The 27859-nt window shown below is 39.7% G+C and overlaps 3 protein-coding genes across 3 annotated transcripts in view; 1 reads left to right on the top strand and 2 right to left on the bottom strand.

The window, feature by feature from the left end:
* The window catches only part of LOC106097166 (uncharacterized), a 48229-nt gene that overhangs the window by 11453 nt on the left and 8917 nt on the right, over positions 1-27859 (top strand). The window lies entirely within an intron of this gene.
* Positions 1192-3770, bottom strand: LOC102077693 (uncharacterized). The gene is made up of 3 exons (XM_019367009.2): positions 3576-3770; positions 2694-2869; positions 1192-2562 (listed from the first exon to the last, which is right to left on the bottom strand). The coding sequence occupies exons 1-3, from the start codon at positions 3663-3665 to the stop codon at positions 2061-2063; spliced, it is 768 nt and encodes a 255-aa protein (XP_019222554.1). The 5' UTR covers positions 3666-3770; the 3' UTR covers positions 1192-2060.
* LOC102078331 (uncharacterized) lies at positions 17340-22842 on the bottom strand. Its single transcript, XM_019367008.1, has 9 exons — positions 22524-22842; positions 21933-22209; positions 21700-21827; positions 21401-21517; positions 18957-21309; positions 18021-18081; positions 17838-17888; positions 17719-17763; positions 17340-17354 (listed from the first exon to the last, which is right to left on the bottom strand). The coding sequence occupies exons 5-9, from the start codon at positions 20390-20392 to the stop codon at positions 17352-17354; spliced, it is 1596 nt and encodes a 531-aa protein (XP_019222553.1). The 5' UTR covers positions 20393-21309; positions 21401-21517; positions 21700-21827; positions 21933-22209; positions 22524-22842; the 3' UTR covers positions 17340-17351.

Here is a 27859-nt window from a genome sequence, read left to right as displayed (position 1 = left end):
AAATAAAACAGTGACGTAAACGTCACCCGACGTTGACCTAAGTTAATTAAGTCTGGTGTTTGCTAAAGCTGGTGACTGGATATCAGCCACTGATAAAGTGCTGTGTAGTTTTCTCAGTGTCCATCTCGCCTCCTTTTAAACTCTGTTTGTCATTTTTAACCCAGATCAGTCACTCTGAGGGAAACAGCAGCTCTGCGCTCAGGAAACAAACTGCATTTATTTATTTTGTGCACGATTTTGTGTCGACATTACATTATATTGAACAGCACCTGCAATAAACAGGAGACTATCACCAGGACACGTGGACGTGCTTCCTGAATCATCAGCAGGTGTTAAACAGCTGACAGGTGAGATGGATGTGTACAGGTAAACTGAGGGTCCACAGAGCTGATCGGTGGTGTCACGAGGAAAATGTTGGCTCGTTATTTATGTTACAGAAACACAGAGACACAAGACCAGGCAGAATTTTTAAGTAATTTAAGTCATTTCATTTTTGTCTGAAGACGAAAGTTTATCGTTTATATACAAAAGATATACAATATGTATATATATACATATACATATATATATATATATATATATATGTATACAGTGAGAGAGAGAGAGAGAACATATAAACAAAACAGATAAATCAGAAAACAAATTACTCAAAAATGATGATAATCATGTACGTCACAGCAGCAAATACTGCAGAATAAAAATAATTTTCTGCACCTTGTAATCGTTAAGAAAAATGTACACAGAGGCCATAATAACTACCAACATATTACAGTATAAGTCCATATAACTGTATCAGAATTCAACAATACGTTTTTCAAAAAATGCCTCTGTGCAAAATGGGTTTAAAAACATAAACAATTGTGGGATACTGTTTGTCTGTGATTTGAACTGGGGAAACAAATTGTGGCAGGATCAGTGTTGTGCCAAGGTCGGTATGACCGACAAAATTGGTTCCCCCTGCGTCGCGAACATTTGCTGAGTACGGAGTGCGGATCCAGTTTACTCCGACTCCATTACAGACAATTAGACGTGGAAGTAGTGTTGTTTTAGTTTTGTGAAAACGTGAAAAATAAGTGTCCTTACTTTACCATTCAGTTTGAGGGTTGCAACAGAAAATTATATATTTATTGTTCTCACGTGGTATCGAACAAGATTATTTTAACAAATGACTGTCAATTTTGGCTTATAATTATCTTTATCTTCCTGTAACTTTACTGTATAAAGAGCTAAAGCCTCTAAAGTTTCAGGAGTAGTTAGTCGTTATAAAAAGTGGGATACTGTTTGTCTGTGATTTGGAGAGCCCAGCGTGTGCTCCTGACGCAGGGGAAAAGAATTCTGTCGGGGATACCTACATTGGAACAACAGCTGTCGTGCAGGTGAAGCCAAAGGCAAGATATTCTTCATCATATGTTCTGGTCTTTGGCTTGGAAAGAAGTTGGTTTAGAAGCATTTTTTGGCAATGCTTCAACCTCTGCTTTGCATTTGTGTGGGAGCCCTGTCAAAAACCTGTCCATTATTTGGGAACCAAATTGGTCTAGAACATAAATGCTTGAAGGACACATACAGGAAGTAAATAAACAAACATACAAAATAACTGAACACTGAATCTAGCTGAATTTATTATTTGCACATTAAAAATAAGATGGATATGAGGCATCAATATTATAATCAATAAAAATTAAAAAAAAATATATAAATGAAAATGTGAACTAAGAGGAAAGACATCAAGATGCTTTCTATGTTTTCCTGATCTTAATGTAAGAAACCTTCTGAAGAGATTATGGCAGTATGCAGTTATTCAACAAAGCAATGCTTCCTGTTACTTCCAGGTTGACTGTAAAGTGGATTCTAGGTGTTCTACAGTCAGAGGCTTCAGCTGAGAGCTGCTCTCCAAAGACCTGGAGCTGAATCTACTGTCAGATCTTTACATTACCACAATATTTTTTTAAAGAATGTGGTTTTCTTAACTTTCTAATTTCTCAGCATCTTCAACTTTTGCTCCCAATTTTCTCTTTTCCTTTGTCCGTATACATGAATGTACATCTTTGTGCTGCCCTCATTCACACTGATGATTTGTTACTGACATCTGCTGCAGAGTTGTCCGTACTGCAGCAGCACAGATATGCCAGCAGCCTGTCAATGGGCCCTTTCCTCATAAGAAAAAAAAGAAACAAGTCCACAAAAGGAATGAGCACAAACAAAATGATGTCTGCGGTGTCACTGACATGGCAGTTTGGGGGAACACTGACAGCTAATAGAGTGACTGCAGGTAAGTTTAACAGTGAGTACTTAAACAGCAACACAATCAGAGTTGCTACAACTCTTCGTTTTTCCTCAGTGCACACTGAGGTTGCAGCAGGCAGGGCTTTGGTGGTCCCAGCTATAAAGAAGATGAACAGGGGTGCAGGGAGAAGGGCATGAATTACAAAACGTAAAAGCACTTGTAAGGCTATGGCAAGACTGGCCGTTATAATACAAACACTCCACACTAGAAGGCAAACCAACACAGAACCCTTAGTTTGTCTGATGAAGTCGAGGAAAGGACAGGTGATGAAAAAATACCTGCAATACGAGACAGACGGATATTTTTGTATTATCGCATGACAACGTAGTATATTTATGCCCATATGGATATGTGACAGGACAAGAGAGTGTTCACACACATGCAAATACACACAGAGAGAGATTGGTACCTTTCCAAAGCAATGCAAATGCTGAAGTCAATATTCGCCGTCACACTAAAGAGGGCTAATGCAGCACAGGTGGTGCCATCCAGTCGTGCCACCCAAACAAACAGTATGCAGAGTTGGACCAGATTGGAGATGAGCAGATTTATGTAATACGTGACAGTGAGAGGATCCCTTCGCCCCTGCAGAAAATATTTAACAAAAGAAGATTTGAGAAGCTTCTTCCTGTGAGGCAGCAGGATCGAATCAACACCACACTGCCCCTGATATACAAGCCATAATACTTTATGTTGTATCTTAAATCAACAAAAAAAGCTGTAAATTTGAGAGAGATTGGTGCATCATATCTACTTTAAAAGTTGACATAATTTAGCAGCCAAGTTTTCCTCACAATGTTGAGTGCAGAGTAAAGAGTCTGTTCTCAATAACCAGAAAGATCTGAACAGCCAGGAAGCTCAAAAACGCAAATACAACAAATGAACAGCAGATGTCACATTGTGTCAACCTGCTTCCGTTTTTCTGCAGATACAAAATGAGTGACAAATTCAAGGAAACATAAATGCTGAACCTGCAGTGGGCAGATGCATTCTTATTTATGGTGTCCAGGAGCATATTGTTGTTATCCTAAAGGTCATGTGTATTTTAGGATGAAACATTTCTGTCCTGATAGTAGTATGAAAAATTGGGAGTTTTTAGGGTAGGAATAAATAATAACAAATTTTTTTTTAGTAAGTTTGAAAATTATGTAAATCATAAGGTATGGTCTCCAGATCTCACAATAATTGAACATCTGCATACGAAATATTAAAATATACTAAAAGGAATAAATAAATAACTAGTTTATTTGTGTGTGTGTGTGTGTGTGTGTGTAAATGCATCATTTCGTACCACATAACACACACAAACAATGAAAATTATGGTCAGAGGAAGGCAGACACAGATGTTGATCCACAGCACAGCGTTTGGGACATCCCACATCTCTGGCTGACTCTCAGTGTTGTGGAGTTGCTGTTAAAGATTCTTCTATTCCCTTTTCAACAAGAAAAAAAACTGTGAAACAGATTAACATTGTTCATGGTTGGCTCAGTGAATACCACTCAACCCCTCAGAGTCTGCTGGTATTTTTGTACAATATGGTATATCAAGTGAAGCCATTCAAAACTCTTATCTAGACTCGCAGAAACATGTTTTTGATGCTGTAGGTGTTTGACCTTTTTTCTTAAAGCTGTCATTAGCACTTTTTTACTGAAAAGAAAGTTTAATTAATTCATTGCACCCTGGACAGGTCGTCAATGTGTTGCAGAGCTGATGTTGGTGAATTGTGCGCAGGCAGGGGGAAGCCAGAGGAAATTGGTAGAAGCCTGTAGTGGTCCTGATGTGCAAATTGGTTGTCTGGCCTGAGTTAGAGGGGTGGAAGGCCAATTTGAATCTGAACCATTTGAACATCAATGGTTCCCTCTGAAGTTTCCTTCAGGATAGCTGAAGGAAATGAATTTATATAGCACCAGTTTACAAAATCTGTTGCTTGAAGGCACTGTAACACCCACAATTAGATGATCCCGTATGAGCAAGCACTTGGTGACAGTATGAAGGAAAAACTGCCTTTAAACATGTAGAAACCTATGGCAGGACCAGACTCAGGGAAGGCTGAGGGAAAGAGAAGAGAGTAGTGAAGGAAATAATCACTGAGGGACTAAACAAGGAGGGACACAGCATCCAAAGACAGAGGGAAGACTGACACTACATCTCTACAGAGGGCTAACCAGGGAAAGAGGAAACAAAATGGTACTCTATAGGAGACGAGGAGGAAGCAAAATTATTAGCAAGACATGGAAGACAAACAACTAATCAACAAAATGAACACTGATAAGTAACTAAATTTGTTAAATACAAACCACAATGAAGACACAGAACACATGAAAATTTGCCTAAACAATAAACAACAATGAGAAACAGAGAAGACTAAATAAGCAGAATTTAAAACATTACCAACAACAGAGACACCATAAATGGATAAAACAGACTCCCTGAAAAACCCTGAGATTATGACAGAAATAATGTGTAAATGTTGTATTTACTTACCTCAGGACTGCATCTAGTTCAGCGGATGGGTAAAAGCTGCAATATGACAAGTTTGCCTTGAACAGGGAAGTTGCAGTTACATACTTTGCACCCCACCCCCAATAACAAACTGTCACACTCACAGCATAGAGTAGTTGGATGTTTTATTTAGAGTGCAAACATTTTGTATTTTCAGTTCGCAGTGTTGTTTAGTTTAAAATGAGCAATCCCACTATAACCTTCATGTAAAGCATCCCTGCAGTCTCAAGCACATCAGGAAACAGTGAAAAAACTAGAAAAATGTTTTATTTTGAGGAAATGAACAGCTTGTTTAAGTCAAAAAACTGAATCTGTAATACTGTAATATTTAAAACACAGTATAGATGTTACACCAGCTGAATGTGAAGCTTATAAATTTGATAATGGTCAAAATTGCGTTGCAGCAGAAAGCTTCTCCATATTACTGTTAACATGGTACTTTAAACAAATAAAAATGAAGTAAAAGTAAAGCTGACATCAAACCTTTTTGTCTATGATGCCTTTTTTTTGCATTTCTTGGTTGAAATTTTCAACAACCAAGTTGTGTTTTTTAAAACCCTTGTGAAGACATTCATTTTCACACCACTGACTCTGTCATTGCTGTGTTACTGCATGTGTTGTACCACAAGTATATTTAGCCCTCAGAGGTTACTTAATGATCACTGATCACCCCGGTGATTATCAGTTTTTATCTTGCAGTTTCAAACAGTGTTCGAGAGGACTGAGATGTAAGTGACAAAAATAACATGGTACTGTAACTACAGTGTGCAGAAGCTTTCTGCCAGTTAGAAGAGACAGTGGAGAGTGTCCAAAGGAGATGAAAGTGGTGTTTGGAACAGACTTCAATGGTGGGTAATGCAAAAAGGCAGATGGCTGTGGGGAACATGTAATTCAAGAAGAGGATTATAGGATGGTGTATAACAGTAGAGGAATCTGAGCACAGATGAGCATGTGCAGAAGGTTAAATTTAAGATGGAAGAATGTTGTGCAGAGTTCAGGGAGGAGTTCAGACAGACTGAGTGGTCGGGAAGAGTCAGCAGGTGACTGGAAAAGTACACCTATACTGCTGAAGTAAACTGCCAAGAAGGTCTTTGAAATTAAGTACAAGGAAGTAACGTATTTTCAGCACTATAAGGCGCACTTAAAATGCTTTAATTTAAACAGCAGTGACTTTTGTAAGGTTATTGAAGTTGGGCTAGCTGGTATATAATGATGTGCTACGTGCTCGCTAGCAACACAGCTATGTTAGCATAACATAAACACAGTGAAGCTGGAGGATGAATACTAACTTTTTTCCACTCGATAAAAGTTAACGAGGGACAAATGCAATCGCATGTCAGGATGCTGTAAATGGACCAAACTTCAGTCAGGAGAACAACGGAGATAATCCATCCACAATACGAGGTTAGTCATTAATATACTGCAACAACTTGGGTATACAGCAGCTGCGAGAGAATTCAACATTAATGAATCAATGGTACGGAAGTGGAAGAAGCAAGAAGAATGAGTTAAGTAAAGTTTGACTTATGTGACTGTTTTGTTTCATTTAATGTGCCTTATAATCCGGTGCACCTTATATATGAAAACAGACCCGTTCATCGACAGTGCACCCTATAACCTGGTGCGCCTTATGGTTCGAAAAATACGGTATTCAAAGTAAGAGGTTAGCAAAGAAAAAGTGAGATGGAAGATGAATAAAATAGACAGAAGCTATGTGTACACCAAAAAAAGTAGTGGCAAAGGACGAGCTTTACAGTGAGCTGCATGTGAAGTTGGACACTAAGAAAAAGAGGACTTGTACGGTTTGTTTGTTTTTATCAGTGGGTTAGGAGTGAAATTGAGCTGAAAAGATGTGCAATGCGTCCGGGCGATTGAGGATAAAGATGGAAATGTAGTAAAAAGTAAAGGTGGAAAAAGAAGAGGAATGGATAGAGGACAGTTACAGAATGAGGAAGTGGAGAGGTTTAGTAAGGAGAAAGTGAGGGAAGACACAAAGAGGATAAAGAGTGGAAAGGCAGAAGGCAGTTGGTCCAGATGAAGCACCTCCTAGATGTCTAGGAGAGAAGGCAGTGAACTTTTTGATTAGATTGATTAACAGAAGATCAGAAGATCATAAACAGAAGATTTGACAGTGAGACGATGACTGAGGAATGGAAAAGAAGTGTCTCCAGCTTCTGCTTCCTCTGTGGTAAATAACCCCCACTCAAGTAACGAGGGCACCATTGTCCGCCCGAGACTCGCCACCAGAGACTCTTTATTGCTTGCTTTATTGCAGCATCCAACTAGGCCTCGTAAGGTTTGCTGTCACCGTCGACACTGACGCCTCCTCAGCCACCAGAGTGACTCTGTTGCTGACCTTCTGGCTAGCCCCCTGAATAGCTTTGCTCCTGACTTCCACATCTTCCTCCTGAGAGGGCCCAAGTCTTGAGCTGCAAGTACATTAGTAAAATGGGATGAGATTTAGACTAAATTTATGCAGCAATAGAGAAAATTTCTGTAACTGTACATATATTATTTCATTCATACATCAGCCTGCTGACTAGAAAGTACCACTTTAAATGAATCCACAGCTGTAAATCTTCAATCTATTTAATTTTGTATTTTTGTCAATTATTTAATTGTGTAAAACAAACAATAAAAAAACCCTGCAGATATTTCAGGAATCAGATGTCCTCTGGCCAGGTTTCCTATCCGGTCTTTAAGTCTGACGTTATTAGCCATGTCTGGGCCCAAACTCCACTGCAAGTCCATAAGTCACTGCAGCAAAACTGTCTAAATTCTTTCATCTATAATAAAATGATCAGCGTTGTGCTCTACCAGGTGTAACAATTGAGTTTAACATCCAGGCATCCATGAAAACGGAATTTATGACATTTAACGGCGTTAGAAGTTAGCAGGAAGTTAGCTCGCTAGCTTCCATCTAAATACAATATAGCATGTCCTGACTGTGGGGTGTTGGAAACAGATTAAAACGTACAGCTCTGCTATCACTTCCAACATAAATGAAGACAGAAAACTAAACAGCAGTGACGTTTGTAGGGTTACTGAAGTTTGGCTAGCTGGTATATAATGATGTGCTACGTGACCGCTAGCGACACAGCTATGTTAGCATAATATAAACAAGCTAACTTTTTTCCCACTCGATAAAAGTTAACGTGAGTGTTCTCGGTGGTCAGGAACAAATGTAATCGCATGGCAGGATGCTGTAAAAGGACTAAACTTCAGCCGGGAGAACAACTGAAATTATCCATCCACAATACGAGGTTAGTCATTCATATACTGCTGCATGGGCTGGGCTGTAGTTACGTCGTAAGCTTTTAAAAACTGAGCTTAAATAAATGATTAGCGGTAATAAAAGCCAAGGGAGGTCAACAGTGATCACTGACTGTTTTTAGGAGCTTTTTGAGATTAAATAGAAGAAAATACAAAGCATTAAACATGTTAACAACACAAAAGCCATATTAAACGCAGACTACTTTAGGCCCGGAAGTAGGATTCGTCACTTTTTTCCCTTTCTTTCACCCTGTCTCTCGCACTTTTTTCCCCGCTTCACTCCACACGTGAGCCTTGTGCCTTACATTGGGGAGAGGGGTGAGGGGCGGCGGTTACACTCGCAGTAGCACAGGAAAAGAGCGGGAGTGAAAGACCGAGAAAGAGAGCCAGGGACAACAAGGTCACATTAGAAAGGTATAGTAATGATAAAGGATTCAGAAAGTTTATTCATGCAGGCCCATATGACAGAGAATATGCATCTTTTTGTTTTCATATTTTAATTTATATTTAATTGTGTTATTTGACTTTGAATTTGCTTAAAAGGAAAAAGCTGGAAATTTAAATAGTTAAAAGTTTAAAATGTAAATAGTTATTTTTAGTATTATATGATTTATTTATTACATTTCATGTGGAGTGAATAAATAAAGTATATTTATGGTGGCCCCTAGAGACAAAGCACGTACAAACTCCAAAACACGTACGAACTTCAGTTCAGTTCAGTTCATTTTTATTTCAAACATTTCAAACATGTGCCTTCACAATCATTACAAAATATCATTTCATTATTTGTTTGAAAAGGAGTAGGCAGAAGTATTTACTTATTTGTCCCTACCCCCTCAAGTTTTACCTCTCATTCATTTAATTTTCTTTTAGTCTTAAATTAAACAACATATGAAACAAAAGTAAAGCAAAACAAAACAAAACGTACATAAATCAAAAACAAGAAATAAGCAAGCCCCACCACAGTATAGTTTCTTTCATATGAAAAATACAGAATGTGTATATTTGCAGATTCACAAGTTATGGAAAAACAAACAAACCAACAACTTCAAAACACATACAAACTCCTAAGCACATACAAACACTGAAGCACGTACAAACTCCAAAACACGTAAAAACTCAGAAGCACATACAAAACACAACAGAAGTGCTCCAGGATGCTAGGGCGCAGTGTTGAGCTTTTGTTACCTAGTGGCTACACAAGCCAGGAAGTATCAACGACCGGATTTGGTGTGTGGTAGTAACAGGTAAATGAACTTTTTTTTAAAATTATTTGAATATATATGATTGCTTGTTTATGAATACACAAACAATACACATATGCTTTCAATTGTGTAATTTAGGTGATCTAGGTAGCTCTTTTTTGGAAGTTCAGTTAACGCTAGAAATGTGTTTTGGAGTTTGTACGTGCTTTGTCTCTAAGGGCCACCGCATATATTTATATATATAAACATATATAAATAAAAACACTTTTTTTACATTAGTAATTCCTTTTGTGCATAATTTTATATTATTGTTAATAATTAATTAATTAAAGCAACAAAACAACCTGAAGAGCCGGTTCGGAGCCGTAAGAGCCGGCTCTTTTTAGTGAGCCGAGCCGAAAGTGTCACGGCTCAGCATTCTAAGTTTATTATGTTTTGGTTTGCTCATAAATGATCGTTTTGTTACCTTGTGATTTGTTGGTTATTATTTTTATTCTATATTCTGTTTATTCATGTTTATGGATTGTTCTTTGGCTGTGTCTCATGTTTAGCATTGAGTTCTATGTGTTATATTCTGTCTGTCTCAGTGTCGTGTCTGCGTTCTTGTGTAGTGTTTCTTGTTTCCTGTTTTAATGTGAAGGTCTGCGTCTCATGTGAGTGTGTTCAGTTTTACCTCCCTCATCTCGTTAATTACTCCCAGCTGTGTCCACCACCTGTGTGTAATCTCCCTGTGTTTCTCTGTGTGTATTTAAGTCGCGTCTTCTGTCATTGTAGTTGCTGGTCCGTCTGTGTATCCACTGTGCTTCGTCTGTGTGTTCTCCCTGCTGTCACCTTCATGTACTGTCATCTACCTTCCTTCATGTTCATGTCCTGGTTTGTGTTCAGTAGCTTAGTTATTTCCAGTATAGTTTGGTTTATCTTCGTTTGCCATATCCTCCCTGTGCTTGGTATTCAATAAATCACCTTTACACCTTCACAACTGCCTGCTATTGGATCCTCCTTTATCCTCTCCACACGGCTCATCTCGCTCGCCGTGAGAGAAAGAGCCAGATCTCTAAAAAGAGCCGGAAATCCCATCACTAGTCAGCTGATCATTAATCAGTTTCATGATTGAAGTAGAAGAGGGAGGGGGAGAGAAGATGCAGTCGCTCCATATATCGGTGGTTAATCTTAACGTGGGAATGCTTTACAAACATTCAGAGATGAACTTACACACTTGCTTTACTTCTCTCTGGGATAACTTCCTCGGAGATGAAATGCCGGTTTGGTAGCAACGCTCCAAATACTCAACCAGACTGCTGACAGGTCATGCACGCCACAGCCGCTCTATCACGTGATGCATACTACTTTTTTTTTTTTTTTTTTTTTGTGTGCTGCTGATACAACCAAATTTCCCCTTGTGGGACAATTAAAGAATTATTCTATTCTTTTCTATTCTAATTGATATCATATCCACCCAGAAATCTCGAGTTCATCATTTTGCCCTTCCACAATTATTGGAATTAAAAATTAAAAGAGCAGGAATGTGTTAAAATGAATAATGAAAGGAATTTGTTGGCTTTTTCAAAAGGTACAAATAAAATACTGTTGATAGACCTGCCCCCTTTATTATCTACAAAATAAAACATTAAGCCTTGATCTGTTCTGTTATTATTCTTTTTAAAAGAAAAACATTTCTAGTCTTCCAGCGTTCCAAAAATTCAAAACAAACACAAGTATAAGATTATTAGAATTTTTAAAATATAAATATTTAACATTGGAAAATACTCTAACTGTTAACTATCGTACAGAGCTTAACAAAATGTCATTAAAAATTATAAATACTGAACGTCATTCTTTTTAATTTATAAAATACAATCTGTCATATTTTCGAAGAAACTGAACAAAGGAACTGTACATTTTGTTCAAATTATTCACACTGATTTTTTTTTTTAATCTGTACAATTTGCTTCCCCTTCATTTTAACATTAACTTTGACCATTGCCTCCTCTAGTTCTTTATCAAAGGGACTCCACAGCTCACGGTCAATGTACAGGTTTTGTCCATTCTCCAGCAAAACCTCCAGCTGGTTTGGCATTTCTGTTGTGGAGACAACAATGATGATATATAATATTATGTCAAATCTGAAAACCTATTTCTAAACATTTGTTTTTGTAGCTTCTTCATACCTCAATCCTTGTAAATGCTGTGCAGCTGTAAGCCATACGAGGACTGGCTCCACTTCATGTGGGAGAGGCTGATGTGGTCTCCCACGTTCAAATTGTAAACGTTTGCCTCCCGCCAGAGGCAGATTGTCATGGTATAACCATCCTGAAATCACAAACATGACAGCATTAAAGATTTATTAATTAAATAATAACAAGTCCAGTAAATGGGGGGAAAAAAAGCCCACAGCCTCATACATTCTATACCAGCAATGTGAAATTTGTCACATTAGTTTAACTATTTTCAATATAAAACTTATCTCCTTTAGCTGCAGATTTTTAAGGAGAACACGTTGTTTCCCTGTCTTCACTTTCTTTACAGCAGAAAACTGAAAAATAAATTTAAATTTAATGTCAGTAATAGTCAGTGTAGTGATCTGTGATTATTAGAATCTAGCATTTACAATACAAGTTCATGTAGACACAATGCAAATGGGCTGCATAAATACCAGAAACGGTTTGAGGAAAATATTTATTTTTCGAAATTGTGGTTAATAACATCAGAATTAAGTGTCTGTTTGACAGCAAAAACAAAAATGATAATTTTAAGTATAAAATACAAACAGTAATGAGTTATTTGAAAACTCATAGCTATGTAAATTCTAATGCAACCACAAATACTCCACCTCCCCTTGTGCTGTGATGAGCCCGCCATTGGCTGAACTCATCTTCAGAGGAGTGATAGGAGCAGGAGGATAGAGGAGATATGTGAAACAGTGAAATCATAGTTCTATTCACAATTTGGCAGTCTGTGGCTTTGAATTTGTAAACAGCAGAAATTATTTAACTTTATTGAAATGCCTAAAATGTTTGTTTCAGTATACTTTGACTGAAATTATTTTTCATTAATACATTTATATTTTTATGAAAACATGGGTATTTAATTTAATTGAAATGTAATTGAAACATGGCTCAATCAAGTCATGGAAGGAGGAATCAGGTGAGATAGTAAGCTGCTGTTATATACAGGGGTGCACATAAGTGATCCGCAGGTGCGCATTTGCTGTTAAAATAAAAGACGCGCAAAAGATAAAAGTTGCAACGCACGTTCGAGTAAATAAGATTTTCTGGAGGAGGACAGACATTTGTTTGGAACTCTTAAAGATGTTGAAGAAGCAAGTTGCTTTAAGCAATTACTTTGGTGTTCCTCCACCTCCAAAGAAATGTCAGGAGTCTGAATCGCAAAAGAAGCGTATTCTCTGAAAAGTGGTTGCAGGAGGTGAGCTGGCTTCAAACAAATAATGAACGCACAGAGATGTGGTGTAGAACAGCGGTCCCCAACCCCCGGGCCTCGGACCGGTACCGGTCCGTGAGTTGTTTGGTACTGGGCCGCGAGAGTTGAGGCTCAGGTGTGAAATGTATGGTTTTCAGGGTTTTTATCGGTTTTCAGCGTTATTTTATCGTTTTTATCGTTAACTCGGTTTTCCTGGGTCTTTTCACGTGTGTTATGAATAAATCTTCTTTTTTTCGGTACCGGCACTAGTTTTATTTTGTTGTATTTATCCGCGACACCTTGTTGCCGGTCCGTGAAAATATTGTCGGGCATAAACCGGTCTGTGGCGCAAAAAAGGTTGGGGACCGCTGGTGTAGAATATGCCGTGAAAATCCCACTCTGGCGGACAAAAACAGTGCCTTTTTTTTATATGTACGCAAACACCCATGGCAAGTTCTTATGTGGTACATGTCCTTTAGTTTGACAGTAAATGTGCAACTGCGGTCCACTTATTTGCACAACTGGTTATATACAATATTAGTGTGCAACAGTCAGATAACATGCTTCCAAGCACAATAGACAGTGCAATGTTTAAATATAAATAAACAACATCCTACAGCAGCTATTCACAAAAGTAAATACAAACAAACATAAACAGTAAAACTTGTAAACCAGAAACTGTGAGATGTTGATAATCCAGTGAAAAGTGATTTAAGTGATGAGTAAAGTGCTCAGGTGCAAAACTATTGTGTGCAGTAGTTTTGAAGTGTGTGTGTGTATATATATTTTTGTTGTTATTATTGTTATCATTATTGATCAGATTTTACAAAATTGCTCACATTGTCTGTGACTGTAGCACTAACCTTGCCTTGGATTTGGAATTCAAATTCAAATTTTATTTGTCTCATACACAGTCATACACAGTACACGATATGCAGTGAAATGCTTACACAACTGCTCGTGACCTAAAGAAAAGGCTATGAATAAGATAGGAAATAAATATGAAAATTAAAAAGGGTAAATTTAACTAGGAAGGAATAAAATATAAAAATTAAAGTTAAAAATGAAATAACTGTACAACACAAATTAGAATGAAGGGTATATTTAACTGGGAAAGAATAAAATAAAATATTTAAATTAAAGTTGAAAATGAAATAACTGTACAACAAAATACACAGTATAGAAATATATAAGAATGTATGAAGAAATATATATATACACACAATAACAGCAGCTGTACAAGTATTAAATGGAAATGAAGAAATATAATGTCCAGTGTTGTGCAATCTGAACGAACAGGCAAGGGAAATGGCTTTTGAAATGCAGTTTATTAAAGTGCGATTCGAAATTGTTTTTTGAAAAGAAGACTTAAAAAGCATTTTAAAAATCAGTTTATTAAATTGGAGTTCAAAAATGAATTTACAAATGCAGATTTTATTCTACAATTCTTTATTTAAGCACATAATTTTTTATTTCGATGCGCATGGCTCTTGTGGTCCTCCATACGGTCCGACTTTGCACATGCGCAGTAAGGATCGAGAGTCCTGATCCGTAACTTTTTATTTTTCGTTTTTGTCTACATTATATTGAAATGTTTTATTATTGGAAACATTTTAAGAGATACTTGTTATTCTTAACATCTTAACAGATACTCTGACCCATAACTATCGTAAAACGCTTCGACCGGAAGTAGACACCTTTCACGCAGGCGGGGTACCGATAGGTGTTTCCGGTACGGATCGGGTAGTGACACGGACAGTCACTACCCGATCATTTTACTCCCAGTGTACGATGATACCGCCCCCTGCTGACCAAGCGAATGATCCGTATTGTAAACTGAATTAGCGTCATTACAAATGGGTGTAAAATTTGATTTATTGATAGTTGAGTGTGTTTATGATTGTTTGTGTGGAGAGGATTGATTGGAGTAGTTATGATGACATCGGTGCGTTGGTGACATCGGTGCGTTGGTGGTTCTTTGTGTCCGGGGGTGGGCGCCCAGGTACCCACCGGCTCACTCCTTGGCGGCTGCTTATCGGGGCCTGGAGCCTGGGGCTCGCTCGGGCCACTTCGGGGATGGGGTGCCCTCGGCCTCTCAGCCCGGGGCTCGGTCACTCAGGCACAGCTGGCTGCCGGCGGAGCTCACGGGCACGTCACTGCAACCCCCCCGGCTTCTGCTCCGCGGCTGCTGAGTGACCCCTCATCTGGGACTCTCCTCAGCTCTTTCTGGGATAGTGGCGCGGCTGCCCCTCTGTTGGTCTTCCTTGGTCTCTTGTGTTCTGGGGGCCTCTGGATGTCTGGAGTTTTGATCTCCTCCATACCTGCTTCATGCCCTGGAGGACGGGGCAGTGGCCCCCCACACCCTCTAGCAGATCATTACATGAAGGAACCTTTTAAAAACAAGCGCGTTCATGCTCACAGGTGCACACACGGGTGATCACACACACAAACTACACCCTTTTTGGCTCCTACCTCAAAGCACACTGTGCGCTGTCGATCCTACGTGCTGCACAATAATGTTTAATATTTAGTATTTACTGTCATATTCCCATATATCATTGTGATGTTGTTTATTACTCTCGTTTTCTTCTGCTTGCTTTCTTTTTTTCTTTCTCAACAGGTGATCCAGGTGATCGATATATGTATTTTTTGTCTGCTTATTCTGTTGGTTTTTGGTTTTTGCCCTTCTCCCCCGTCCCTCTTCTCAGCTGTTTTTCTTTCCCTCTTTCTTTCTCCCCTTTCTTTCCACCAGTCTAGTCTGTCCCGTATTCAGCAAGTCAAAATAAAATAAATAATAAAAGGTGAATCAAATGGACCATTACGGCAAGGCTGGGATGGTCCATTTGGTAAAGTAAATCCGTTGGGCATCTTTCTTCGCCTTTAGACAATAATTCTGATGGCAAAAGAACCAAACGGGACAGGTTTAAAAAAGAAAAAAAAAAAAAAAAAAAAAAAAGAAGAGTAGTTATGATGATGTCCACTCCTCACTGTCAATTGTCAGAAAACACTTGATCTGGCTCATGAATTTTCACGTGACATATTACAAGTTTTTATACACACTAGGCTATATTTTGATATGAAAGCTGAAAATGCACCATCATAATACAGCAGATTGACAGGTTTACTGTAACAATACTGAACACAAACAACAGATTTTCAAGAACATGAACAACAGATACAGGTAGAGAGGATGTGTTACAACCCAGATATATTTCATAAATGTAATTTTAAACAACATTAAACAAAACACTGCTCATTATGACTTCTTGGCTAGTAAGCAGTAACAAAGAACTCCACCGAGGACAGGCCACAGAGGGCAAAAGAAATTAAACAAACAATGAAAAGAAACCGGTGATAACCAAAAACACAAGAATTAGCAAAAATTGTCACAAATGAACACAGGTATCAGAACACAAACCAACATGTGGGGGAACCACAAATGGGGAACCCTGTCACTAAAACCTGTGTGTGTGTGTGTGTGTGTGTGTGTGTGTTGTTCAGGTGCATGCAAATGTGGCTGCAGTAGCCTGGGCGCCTCTCTCCCCGAATAAAATGCCCGTAGTTGTCCTCTTTTACCTGTGCCAACATATCCTGTAATACCAAAAAAAAATAAAAAAAATAAAAAATCAAACAGAGAGAAGAAAGGGCTCCAAGCAGCATGGTTTTCATCATGTCATGCATCAGTGAGATTTTCATTGTTTGTAATGACAACAATATAAGATTATACAGTGTTTTATACCTCAGGGGCAGTGTTTGTACTGATCTCCACATTGAAGGCAGATCTCAATTGTGTACATGTTAAAATAATGTTCTGTACTTTTCTGAGAACCTGCTCCATGAGCAGACGCCTGTGTAAAGCACAAGCAAAAAAAACTAAACAAAAAACATTTACATGCTGCCAGTGGAAAAAAAACTGTACATATAATAATTTCATAATTTACTGCAGCCCTTACTGTGAAGCCACTTGAAGTGTGCTCGTCTTCTGAAATATTCAGTAGACACAAGGTCTCTGAACATGGAGCACACCAGAGCCACTTTGAAGATGCTGTATCCCCTTCGTGTAGAACAACCTCTTCCAATATGTCGATGAGGACACATGCTGGTAATTGTAAAATATAGGTCAGGCAACAATAATGAAAATACAAAATTTGTCCACCAAGTTACAGAAATATGAGGACTGAAAATACATTACATTCAGTACCGTTTTCATAACTATTACTTCATTCCACTACTGAATAATGCCTCTTTCTGCCCTGATGGTGCTACCTGTGATTCTAATTACTAATTCAGTTACATCAACATTTTAAATAAAAATGAAATACGATTATTAAGTGATGACGTGACGAATCCTACTTCCGGGCCTAAGTAGTCTGCGTTTAATATGGCTTTTGTGTTGTTAACATGTTTAATGCTTTGTATTTTCTTCTATTTAATCTCAAAAAGCTCCTAAAAACAGTCAGTGATCACTGTTGACCTCCCTCGGCTTTTATTTCCGCTAATCATTTATTTAAGCTCAGTTTTTAAAAGCTTACGATGTAACTACAGCACAGCCCATGCAGCAGTATATGAATGACTAACCTCGTATTGTGGATGGATAATCTCAGTTGTTCTCCCGGCTGAAGTTTGGTCCATTTACAGCATCCTGCCATGCGATTACATTTGTTCCTGATCACTAAGAACACTCACGTTAACTTTTATCGAGTGGGAAAAAAGTTAGCTTGTTTATATTATGCTAACATAGCTGTGTCGCTAGCGGTCACGTAGCACATCATTATATACCAGCTAGCCAAACTTCAGTAACCCTACAAACGTCACTGCTGTTTAGTTTTCTGTCTTCATTTATGTTGGAAGTGATAGCAGAGCTGTACGTTTTAATCTGTTTCCAACACCCCACAGTCAGGACATGCTATATTGTATTTAGATGGAAGCTAGCGAGCTAACTTCCTGCTAACTTCTAACTCCGTTAAATGTCATAAATTCCTGTGGTTATATTCTACAACTGGTTCTCTCATTGTTGTCCTCTGTGAAAAGCTTACCTCTGTGAAAGATAGTGGAGATGAGGTGCTGATGCAGAGAGCATACTGTAAAGTAAAAGACATCTTTAATATGTTTTAATGTTATATTGAAGTAATGGCAGGAAAAGGAAAATTCTCACCATCAGCATAAAGATGCTGCAGCAATTTCCATTGAACTGCTGGGAAAAGAACTAAAAAGAAAAATGTGTCCTTAAATGAAGAGAGCTGACATGCACCTGCTAGTTTTTTTTTGTTTTTTTGTTTTTTTTTATTGAATTATTATGTACCTGATGAGCTTTCAAACTTTTGCATTGAAAACATACCTCAAGGTCTCCTCCTGTTTTCTCCATCCAGGATCCAGAGTCAATAAAGGCTGCTACTCTCCTGGCATTGTAGAGAATACACATAACACAAAAATTAAATGTTTGCCATTAACAAATAAATTCAGAAAGTAGGGATGCAACAATACATTTTTCAAACTGATACGATACAGATCCTTGGATCTGAGTATTTACCGATACCAAGTACCAATGCTGATACTTCTACCACACAAAAAATGGAATGAATTTGAAGGCAGGTTTTATTTTTTTGTGTGTGTTTGTTACAAATAATAATGGTGAATAAGATTTTTTTAAAATATATATATATATTAATTGAAATGACCCAAAAATTCTAAATATGGGTGAAAAATAAACATTTTCTGTTAAACTTTTACCGATTTTCCACACTTCAAGTATCTGTTCATGGTATTGGTTAACAAAAGATATGGATACGATTCCATTTGAACCGTATGGGCCTGGACCCAGTATCGGTGCATACCTATCATGAAGTAGCCTAAGAATGAGGCTGCTTTTAGATGATCTTGCCAAAGAACGCACTTGGCCATTGAACAAGGCCAGAAAAACTTGTCATTTCTTTAGTGTCAACCTAAATATGGCTCGGTAGAGATAATCTCCAAAACCATCAGGGCGAAGTGAGTCCAGAAAGAGTATCTGTCTCTTAGCTACCAATATAGCCTGAAATGGACATGTCATCATCCATGAAAAGACGACATGACAACCTCCATTATTTTCTATGAGATGAAAAAACACAGCGCGAGAAAGACAAAGGGCACTCACACAGAGCAGATAATAGTCAGCTTCACCTGCCTGCCTGCTTCAAGCTGGAAAAAGCAGGATGTCCTTGGACCTAAAGTTTTCCTACAGGTATTGGTACAAATGAGTAAAAATACACAGGAGAAAAATCAACAAAAAACATACCGGCAAGCAACGAAGCAGGTTGACTTGTGGATCCTTCCCGGTGGCCACGATGTAGAGATCAGTAATGTGAACATCTTTTCCCTAAAGGAAACACACACAAAACCCCAGCCGACCGCTGCCTCCTCATCTCCTCCTCCTCCTGGGACCTGTAGGGAGCATTCAGCACACGCAGGTAAACCATGCACTGTCACAAAATCTCCCAGCATCACAGGCCCTCTCCCGACACTGAAATCTCTCCTCATTTCTGTTGTTTTTCCCTTATGTGTCCCATCCATTTTGGTCCGATTCGCCATATCTCCAGAACCGAAAAGGCCATCGGCGCCATCTGCAGCCTTGCAGTTCTGCACATACTGACGGTATCCATCCTTGACCCTGACTGAAGGGTCTGTCTTCACAAACGACAGCTCCTCTTCTGACCACTGCCTACTGACATTGGCTGGCATGAACACAACTCTTGTAATCACAGTGTCAGGTTCTTCATCCTCTAGCTCGACGGGAACTTCCACGGGATCCTGTTCCAGTAGGAGTGTTGGAGGCTTCTTCTTTGAAGTTACTGGATGGTGCACCATCCGGTATGGAATGTCATAGTGCAGCTTGTACAAAGTGAATCCAAAGGTTCTGTCACAAACAGATGTCGACATGATCTTCCACTTCTGAAGGTCCGCTTGGCTGACCTTGAGCTCCATTAGCAGATCCTTGATCTTGTCGTAGCATACAAAATCACGGTTCATGAGGAGACCTATTGAACTGACGAGGACAAGGATTTTCTTATGAGTAGAGGCATCAATTGTTCCTGGAAGCCGTTTCAGGACGTGGATCAACCATGGCATGCCATGTTCGCGGTACCTTTCCAGATTGCGAGCATAGCAAAGCGAGCGGTGCTCCATTTCCATGGCTATGTCTCCTACCAAGGCTGACGAACGTGCCTCAATTGAAGGCTCTTTGTCGTCATTGTGGACTTCTACAAAGTCCACAAAGTTCCAGGTTGCCCGGCGCGTTCCTCTGAGATCTCGAAATTTAAGGTCAGGAAACCACCTCAGCTTCATTTCCAGGAAGCCAGCCTTCAGGCACTCTGAAACATCTTTGCCGGACTCTTCGATGAGCTTCCTGGCCCTGGAAAAGGTGAATGGATTTGGAAAGGACTCCCTTGTAGCGAGGTTCTCAACTAATGATGATAGATTGATGTGTCCCTTCAAAGTCTCAGGGCATTTAGTTGCTTGGAGCTCAGCAAGAGGGATCTTTTCATTCCTACGGAAAATATCTTGCAGCAAGAGGAGAACAAGTGAAGGGCCAAGTACTGACGGCTCACATTCCATGTTGCATGTGAGGTAGAAGAGCCGTTGGACTCGCAGAACCTGTAGGTTGTCCTTGGTCCAGTGTGATAAAGGTGGAGGTGTGTCGTCAATTGCTGCCCCTGTGGCAGGACCAAGCACCATGAAGCCCCGGATATGCGTGGCACTGAATTTGTGGCGAGAACTTGTGCCCAGGGCTGAAGAATAGACAATGTCAAGGTTGGACAAGGGGTGTCCATGAAATGCCTCTTCAAGCGCTATCTCCAGCTGAAAGGCTCTTCAGACTGGAAGGAAACCGCCCTTGCCCCTGTACTGTTTACACTGATCCCAGAGCTCCTCGACCATGTGGGTGAGACATTTTGACAGGATGAACTGCAGACTGGACTCTTCCTCCCCCCACTTAAAGGTACCACCAAGGGGAGTTCATCCGATAGCTTCTGGAAGTGAAGGATGCGGAAGAAAGAGTGAGCCTGGATAGGTTCCTTGAGTACTCCCAATTCATGTTGATCCAGCGCCTGGACCATCTCCATGCGCAAGGAAAATGGGCATATGCACTTCTGGGCAAGGTCCCGCATGTGTACATAGTAGTCCTCCGCACGGGTATCAAGAGCTTTCACATAGTTGGGGTGGCTGAGGCAACCATTGACTATCAACCCACTGATTGGGTGGCGGAACGTGGACTTGTAGTGGGTGTGAGGACTGTCCATGTAGAACTGCCAAAAGGTGACAAAGGGCAGTGTCGCAATGTGGGCCAAAAGTGGATCGACGTCCAACTCGTGTTGGTACAACTCCGTCTGCATGTTTGCACACTCATGCATGGACATGGCGGTAAACAACGTGACTCTTGGACCAACCAAGTGCTGTAACCCCGCTCTGGACCAAAACAATTGCATGTTTGGGTCTTTTGGCGTCAGACTGCATGCCACATGGAGAGAACAACAAATGATGTTGTCAAAGTCCGTGATTTTGGACAAGATCAGAGGTTCACGTGACTTCTGGCCAAACTTGTAGATGAAAAAATGGAGATCCAACGTTGGATGTTCCCCCAACGCAAACTTGGCCTGATCAATGGTGCACACAAAAACACAAAAATCTTGCATTACATGATATTTTCTTTGCGGTACATTAGCTAAAGTAACAAGATATACTTACAGTAGATTCCATGTGTTCCAAACCCAGGCTTCAGAAGTCTTCCCGAGTCAGGCAGATATTGTCTTCCTTCACTAGGAGTTCTCCTAGAGGTAGATTTTGGTCCAAAACATATTCGAGCTAAATGAAAAGAGCACATCATGTGAATTTGCTTCAAAATATTATAGAAAATAATAAAGAAAACGAATGAAAGGGAAAATACTAAATAAGGCTGGAATTACTCTCATGCTTCAGCAATTCTAAAACCATCAACGACTTTGACTTACAAAGATTTAACATGACTGCACAGAAACGTGCCTTACCAGACTGGACTGAAGAGGTTCCAAGTCTTTCTGCCACTTTGCTCCTGGACTGGCATACTGATGATCAATCTGCCATTCCAGAGTCTCATATGAGTGGTCCAGGAGAAACTTCCTATCCGTTGGTAGATCTGATAATATGCAAATATGTGGCATGACATACAAACTTTAATCCATTTTTAACATTAAATCAAAATGTAATTGCGACTACTTATTGCATGTCATACTCTTTTTACTTTTTGATCTTAGGTAGTTCCTCAGCCTGGACACGTTTACATTCTGGCAAGTTGCCCCCTTCACAATAGTGGCCACCCCCTTTGGCGTGATGCTGGCCACAGTGTACGGTCCTTGGTGTTGGCTCAATAATGCATCTCCAGTGCGTCGTCTCTTTGGATCACCTGACAAAAGAACATCATCGCCTGCTTGAACAACACACTGTCTTACCTGCTTCCTTTTCCATGTTGCAAAGGTCTTCTTCTGGGTGTCCTGTGCCCTCTCAATGTTGCGAAGAACCTACAAAAAAATTACACAAAAATCAGAGTGAAAAGCTATCTACTACAGCAGAAAAAGTGTTGAATACGCAATAAAAATGAGAATGTTATCAACCATTTTCCCCAAACATTTTCCCCAAACAAATCTGACCTGAAAGATATATCCCAAAAAATATTTCAAGGATACCGTAAAACCAGTTGATGTAAATTGATAACAATTAAAAAACACACACACACACACACACACACACACACACACAGAAACTAATGTTGAAATGTTTAAGGGTGCAAGTAAAGACAAGGTTCTTTATCTTGTTAACTGAAATAAGGCCATACCCATTCACTGATGTCCTGGTTCAATGTTGGCCAGTAATAGCCAGCAACAACCCTGTTTTGGGTACCTCTAACACCATTGTGATCCCGGTAACAGGGTTATTGTGGCATTCCATCAGAACTGACTTCTTCTCCTCCTCTGACATGACTACCAAGCGCGTGCACTGCATACTGGGGCCAATGTAGAGGAGTGTGTTGTCTGTTACAAGATGAAAATGTAAAAAGCTGAAAGAGATGGTGACTAAAGTAAAATAAAATGTCTGACAGATATTGTTTGGGATAATGTATCTGCACCAGTATGGTACATTTGCCTTCAATTGAAATTATTTTTTAAAACTATATATAAGGTATATATGACAGAGTTGTATTTTTTTGTAATCCATCTATCTATCTATCTATCTATCTATCTATCTATCTATATATATATATATATATATATATATATATATATATATATATATATATATATATGTGTATATATGACAGAGAGAGAGAGAGAGACTTTTAAAAAATAAAAGTAAAAACACACAGGGCGAAGGACACACACACGCATACACATACACTGATACACACTCATCCCCCCTCCCTTTCCAAATGCCTTCGGTGCTTGTTCCCTCCTGTCTAAACCGGCTCTCTCTTACTCTTACCAACCCTTGTGTTTCTGTGGTGTATTTACAGTCATATGCTTTTGTGACGTGGTGTTTTTTCTGTTCTCAAACTGTTCTCCCATTAGGAGCCCAGTCTGAGTGGAGTTTTATTTCTCCTCCTCTCACCTCATGTTGTGTATTTCCGTTGTTTTTCCTATCAGCCTGCCTCCCTGACATCTCTTCCCAATGTGATGTTTGTGTTAAGTTTGGTCAGAAAGTTCCTTTGTTAGTGCGCATGCATCATAGTGTGCTAACCTATAATTTCCTTTGGGATTAATAAAGTATTCTGCTTCTGATTCTATCATCTCATTTGTACCTTTTCCAGCGGATCTTTCAGCTACTGCAGTAAATCTTGTCGATATTCAGTTTGTGGGTAATCTATTATTTTCTTTTGCAACTTCTAAAAGTTTGACTTAAGGGAGCAGAATATCAGAAACCCTCTCTATAGTTTTTATTCCTCTTTGGCCTTCATTAATAGAACATTATATTAGCTTAGGGACACTTTTATAGGGACACTAACAGAAAATTTAGACAGCTGTATTTAGGGCTGCACAATTTTACATAAAATGAGAATCATGATTTTTTTGCTTAGAATTGAGATCACGATTCTCTCACGATTTTCTTTTCCAATATAAATATTTATTGCACTTATTAACTGCACATCAACTTCGTAACAGTTGAGACTGAACATAATAAATAAACATAAAAACAATAAATGTATCACATTTTGTCATTGCCGCAAAATGTTGTACTGCTTGTAATTCTGTCTCCACCGTTGCTCGACACTGCGTGTATAGAGCAGGTAGTGCAACATTTGAAAAATAGTTGTGGGACGGCACTGTGTAGCGTTTGTCTAGGGTGTTGATCATTTTCCTAAATCCTTCGTTTTGCAGTGTTGATGGGAGCCATTGATAAGTAATAGCCTCCGTAATTTCTTTGTGCCTGCGGAAGTTGGACGAGTATGGGGAAGCGCTGTATAAGGTTCCCGTTATTGATGTTTGGGTGGTTGACAAGGACAGATTTTCTCCTGTCACTTTCGTGGCCTTACAGCTTCGTCATCTCTCACGTGCTCTCCGTTGTTTTTTTCCCTGCCAGCTGACTTCTGTATCACGTGGTATAAGGCTCCGCCCTTGTCATTTGTTGAGCAGCAAGAGCGAGCGCTTGTTTTCATGCAGATTATGTCCCAGATCAAAATGTGGTACAATTGTCATCTTTTTTTTTTTTTTTTTTTTTTTTTTAATCGTTGTCATTTGGAAATGAGATCGCACATAAGTATGAATTGATATTGCGATTTTCTAACGACTAATTGTGCAGCCCTAGCTGTATTATTAAATTACATTATGTTAATTACATTAACATTTTTATTGCTTTGTAGTAAAGATAAAAGCAAATGACTGATCTATCATCATTTCTCTGTCAAGTAAGCTGAGTAGAAACAACTTCAGTTTGCTGATAACCATATACACATTTACATTTACAAGTTTAAGGACATACTGTTAAGACTTTATATTAATAATTGTGAGCATATACCTTACTGGGCTCAGTGCTGATCCACTGAACTAGTCACTGAAATCCGCAGGAGGATGTTTTTAGAGCTTGTCTTGAAAGGAAGTTGTGGCAACTCGCTATGCACCCCAACCCCCGACTTACAGGCATTCACAGTCAAGTCAGTAATATCTGCATTCTAATGTTTTTCATTGTATGTTTTAGACAGACATACACACACTCATGCAGTCACACTCAAATTGTAGAGTGGTTTAGTGATTTTCAGTAGTTTCAGGCTGTACAATACTATATACAAACTTAAAGGTAAATAATTCAACTTCCTCTCTTTCTTACAGGTATTCTTGAGCAGACTTCACTCTTCCAGCTTAGGAAGCTTATGACTTCTTAATAATCCAAAATGGCGCCTGTGCGTTTGACAGACCATCTATCACTCTTTTATTTGTTTTATTTTATTGCTTTTAGTTAATTTTGTGCAACATGTCAGCCCAATATTGTCTTATGATTGCCAGACATTATTGGAAATGGGTTTATTCACCCAACTTTTAGCTCGGTTTGGAAATGACAACCAAGGTCACTCTGCCTCCCTATTTGGAAGTAACACCACAGCACTGGCGTTCCTTACTACTGCCACTGGATTAACAGCGACGTAGGAGACGGGGTAACCGTGGAGGTCGTCTCGTCAAGCTGAGAATCCGGATTTCTTGTTTTCCCCATGAACTTCACTCCAATCATCGATCCTGTCTGCAACTCTTGGTGCCACTGGGTGCTTTGGACCCGGTGGACTCCTGGTTGGCGTGGAGTGGAGTGAACAAACTTCCAACCAATGGATCTAGTTGTCACTGCCTTGGAAGTTCCCAACCCAGTTCCTCTCAGGTTGGGTTTAATTAATGCCAGATCGGTGAAAATAAGACCTTCTTGTAGAAGGAATGTTTCTCTTCCCATGTATTGGATTTTCTTTGAGTGAAACTTGGATTCCATCCAGTGAGTTAAGTGTCTTTTCTGAATTACTGCTGGCTGGCTGTGCCTTTTTTAGTGTTCCGAGAGTTTCTGGCTGCGGTGAAGGGCTAGCTGTTATTTTCAAGGCACATCCTGACTTTAAGCAGCTATCCCCATCGATACACCACAGCAGTTTTGAACTCTTGTTTGTGTGAACTCGGCCACTCTCCTTCTCTGTTGTGTGCGATTTTTTATCGCTTATGCAGTAATTTTTCTAACAGACACATCTTGAAGTTTGCTGACGACACAGTGATCGTCGGTCTTCTTGTGGGGGATGAGTCAGGCCATGGGCAGGTTGGAGATGATTTTGTGGATTGGTATGATGAGTCCTTCCTTTCACTAAATGTGTCAAAAACTAAAGACATGGTTATTGATTTTAGGAAGTCCTCTTATAGCTCATCACCTACTATCAATAAAGATGCTGATATTGGGATTGTGGAGAGTTACAAATAAACTGTGTTTTGAATCTCATGCTGATGCCACTACTAAAAAAGTTCAACAAAGACTGTTCTTGTTAAGGAAAATTAGACCTTTTAATGCCTCATCTGAGATGTTGTCTTTGTTTTATAGAAGTTTTATTGAATCTGTGATGGCTTTTTGTATAGCTGCCTGGTTCAGTAACCTGGACGTGAAGAATAAGAATTGGTTGGTAGCACAATTTCAGGGCGCTGGCAAGATGGACTTTTGGCCATTTACAACAAAAATGTGCTTAGGAAAGCTCATTCTATTTTTAATTGTTTGAACCATCCACCTCACAGTGAGTTTGAGTTGTTGCCTTCTGGCCGCCGTTTTAGAGTACCTGTGAGGAAGACTAAAAGACTCCAGGTTTCTTTTATCCCCACTGCATCCCATCTCCTTAATGGCAAATAACCGTCCTGTGACTTTCAATTACTATTATTGTCATTATTATTTTATATTATGGTTTTGTTTACTTTTATGTCTGCTGCTAAACTAATTTCACCTTTTTGGACAATAAAGAATTTGAATTGAATTGACCAGATCCTTATGCATGGTGATTTTAATATACACGTCTGCTGCCCAGGGAAGCCCCTGGCCAAGAACTTTCTGGACTTAGTGAACTCTTTTAGTCTTGTTCAGTCTGTTAAAGGTGCCACTCAAGGACTGGGCTCTCCCAAGCCCAGGAAGGTGTCAATTCCGTTATGAGACCAGTTGATCTTTAGGTTAGTTCTTCTTTAGGTTTTTAGAGAACAAGTCTGGGAGACTCTCTTAGGGTTAGAGAATAAGCGAGACTAAACAAAAGACTTGAGAAGCCAAGCAGGAAAGATAGGGAGAAGGAGAAAGTGTGACTGCCTCCGTCAAGAGCCAAGAAAGAAATGATGATGATAAAATAAGATAACCTTTATTAGTCCCACACGTGGGAAATTTGTTTTGTTACAGCAGAAAGTGGACAGTGCAAAGTTATATAGCAAAAATTAGAGAACACTGGAATACAATAGGAATAAGACACCGTACACAACTGTACAGAATAGAATAAAATAAAATACTATATGCAAGCATGTTGGTTAGCACTGTTGCCGCACAGCAAGAAGGTCCTGAGTTCAATTCCACGATCAGGCCGGGGTCTTTCTGTGTGGAGTGTTGCATGTTCTCCCCGTGTTTGCGTGGGTTCTCTCCGGGTACTCCGGCTTCCTCCCACAGTCCAAAGACATGCAGTTTGTGGGGAATCCTAACTGCCCATAGGTGTGAGTGTGCGAGTGAATGTGAGTGGTTGTCTGTCCCTGTGTGTTGGCCCTGCGACAGACTGGCAACCTGTCCAGGGTGTACCCCGCCTCTCGCCCTATGACAGCTGGGATAGACTCCAGCGCCCCCCGCGACCCTGAAAAGGATAAGCGGAAGTGAATGGATGGATGGATGGATACTATATACAAGCCCTACCCTCACCTATGGCTGACCGAAAGAACAAGATCGTGGATACAAGCGGCGGAAATGAGCTACCTCTGACGGGTGGCTGGCCTCTCCCTTAGAGATAGGGTGAGAAGTTCGGCCAGAGAAGGGGCTCAGAGTAGAGCCGCTGCTCCTCCACATGAAATGGTTCGGGCATCTGACAAGGATGCCTGGGTGCCTCCCGGGTGAGGTGTTCCGGGCATGTCCCACCAGGAGGCAGACCCAGGACATGCTGGAGAGACTAAATCTCTCAGCTGGCCTGGGAACGCCTTGGTGTTCCCCCGG

The sequence above is a fragment of the Oreochromis niloticus genome, linkage group LG13 (assembly GCF_001858045.2).
Source record: "Oreochromis niloticus isolate F11D_XX linkage group LG13, O_niloticus_UMD_NMBU, whole genome shotgun sequence".
In the NCBI taxonomy this organism is placed as follows: Eukaryota; Metazoa; Chordata; class Actinopteri; order Cichliformes; family Cichlidae; genus Oreochromis; species Oreochromis niloticus.
The sequence above is the reverse complement of the archived record's forward strand: the minus strand, read 5'-3'. Positions and strand labels throughout refer to the sequence as shown.

What these genes read in the sequence shown, in the direction of transcription:
- LOC102077693 (XM_019367009.2), bottom strand. Translation starts at nt 3,665, where the DNA reads ATGTGGGATGTCCCAAACGCTGTGCTGTGGATCAACATCTGTGTCTGC. An exon ending in TTGTTTGTGTGTGTTATGTG is followed by an intron (nt 2,870 to 3,575) that starts GTACGAAATGAT and finishes TATTTTCTGCAG; the next exon opens with GGGCGAAGGGATCCTCTCAC. An exon ending in ATTTGCATTGCTTTGGAAAG is followed by an intron (nt 2,563 to 2,693) that starts GTACCAATCTCT and finishes CTCGTATTGCAG; the next exon opens with GTATTTTTTCATCACCTGTC.
- LOC102078331 (XM_019367008.1), bottom strand. Translation starts at nt 20,392, where the DNA reads ATGGTGCTTGGTCCTGCCACAGGGGCAGCAATTGACGACACACCTCCA. An exon ending in ACCTGCTTCGTTGCTTGCCG is followed by an intron (nt 18,082 to 18,956) that starts GTATGTTTTTTG and finishes CTACAATGCCAG; the next exon opens with GAGAGTAGCAGCCTTTATTG. An exon ending in AAACAGGAGGAGACCTTGAG is followed by an intron (nt 17,889 to 18,020) that starts GTATGTTTTCAA and finishes TTTTCTTTTTAG; the next exon opens with TTCTTTTCCCAGCAGTTCAA.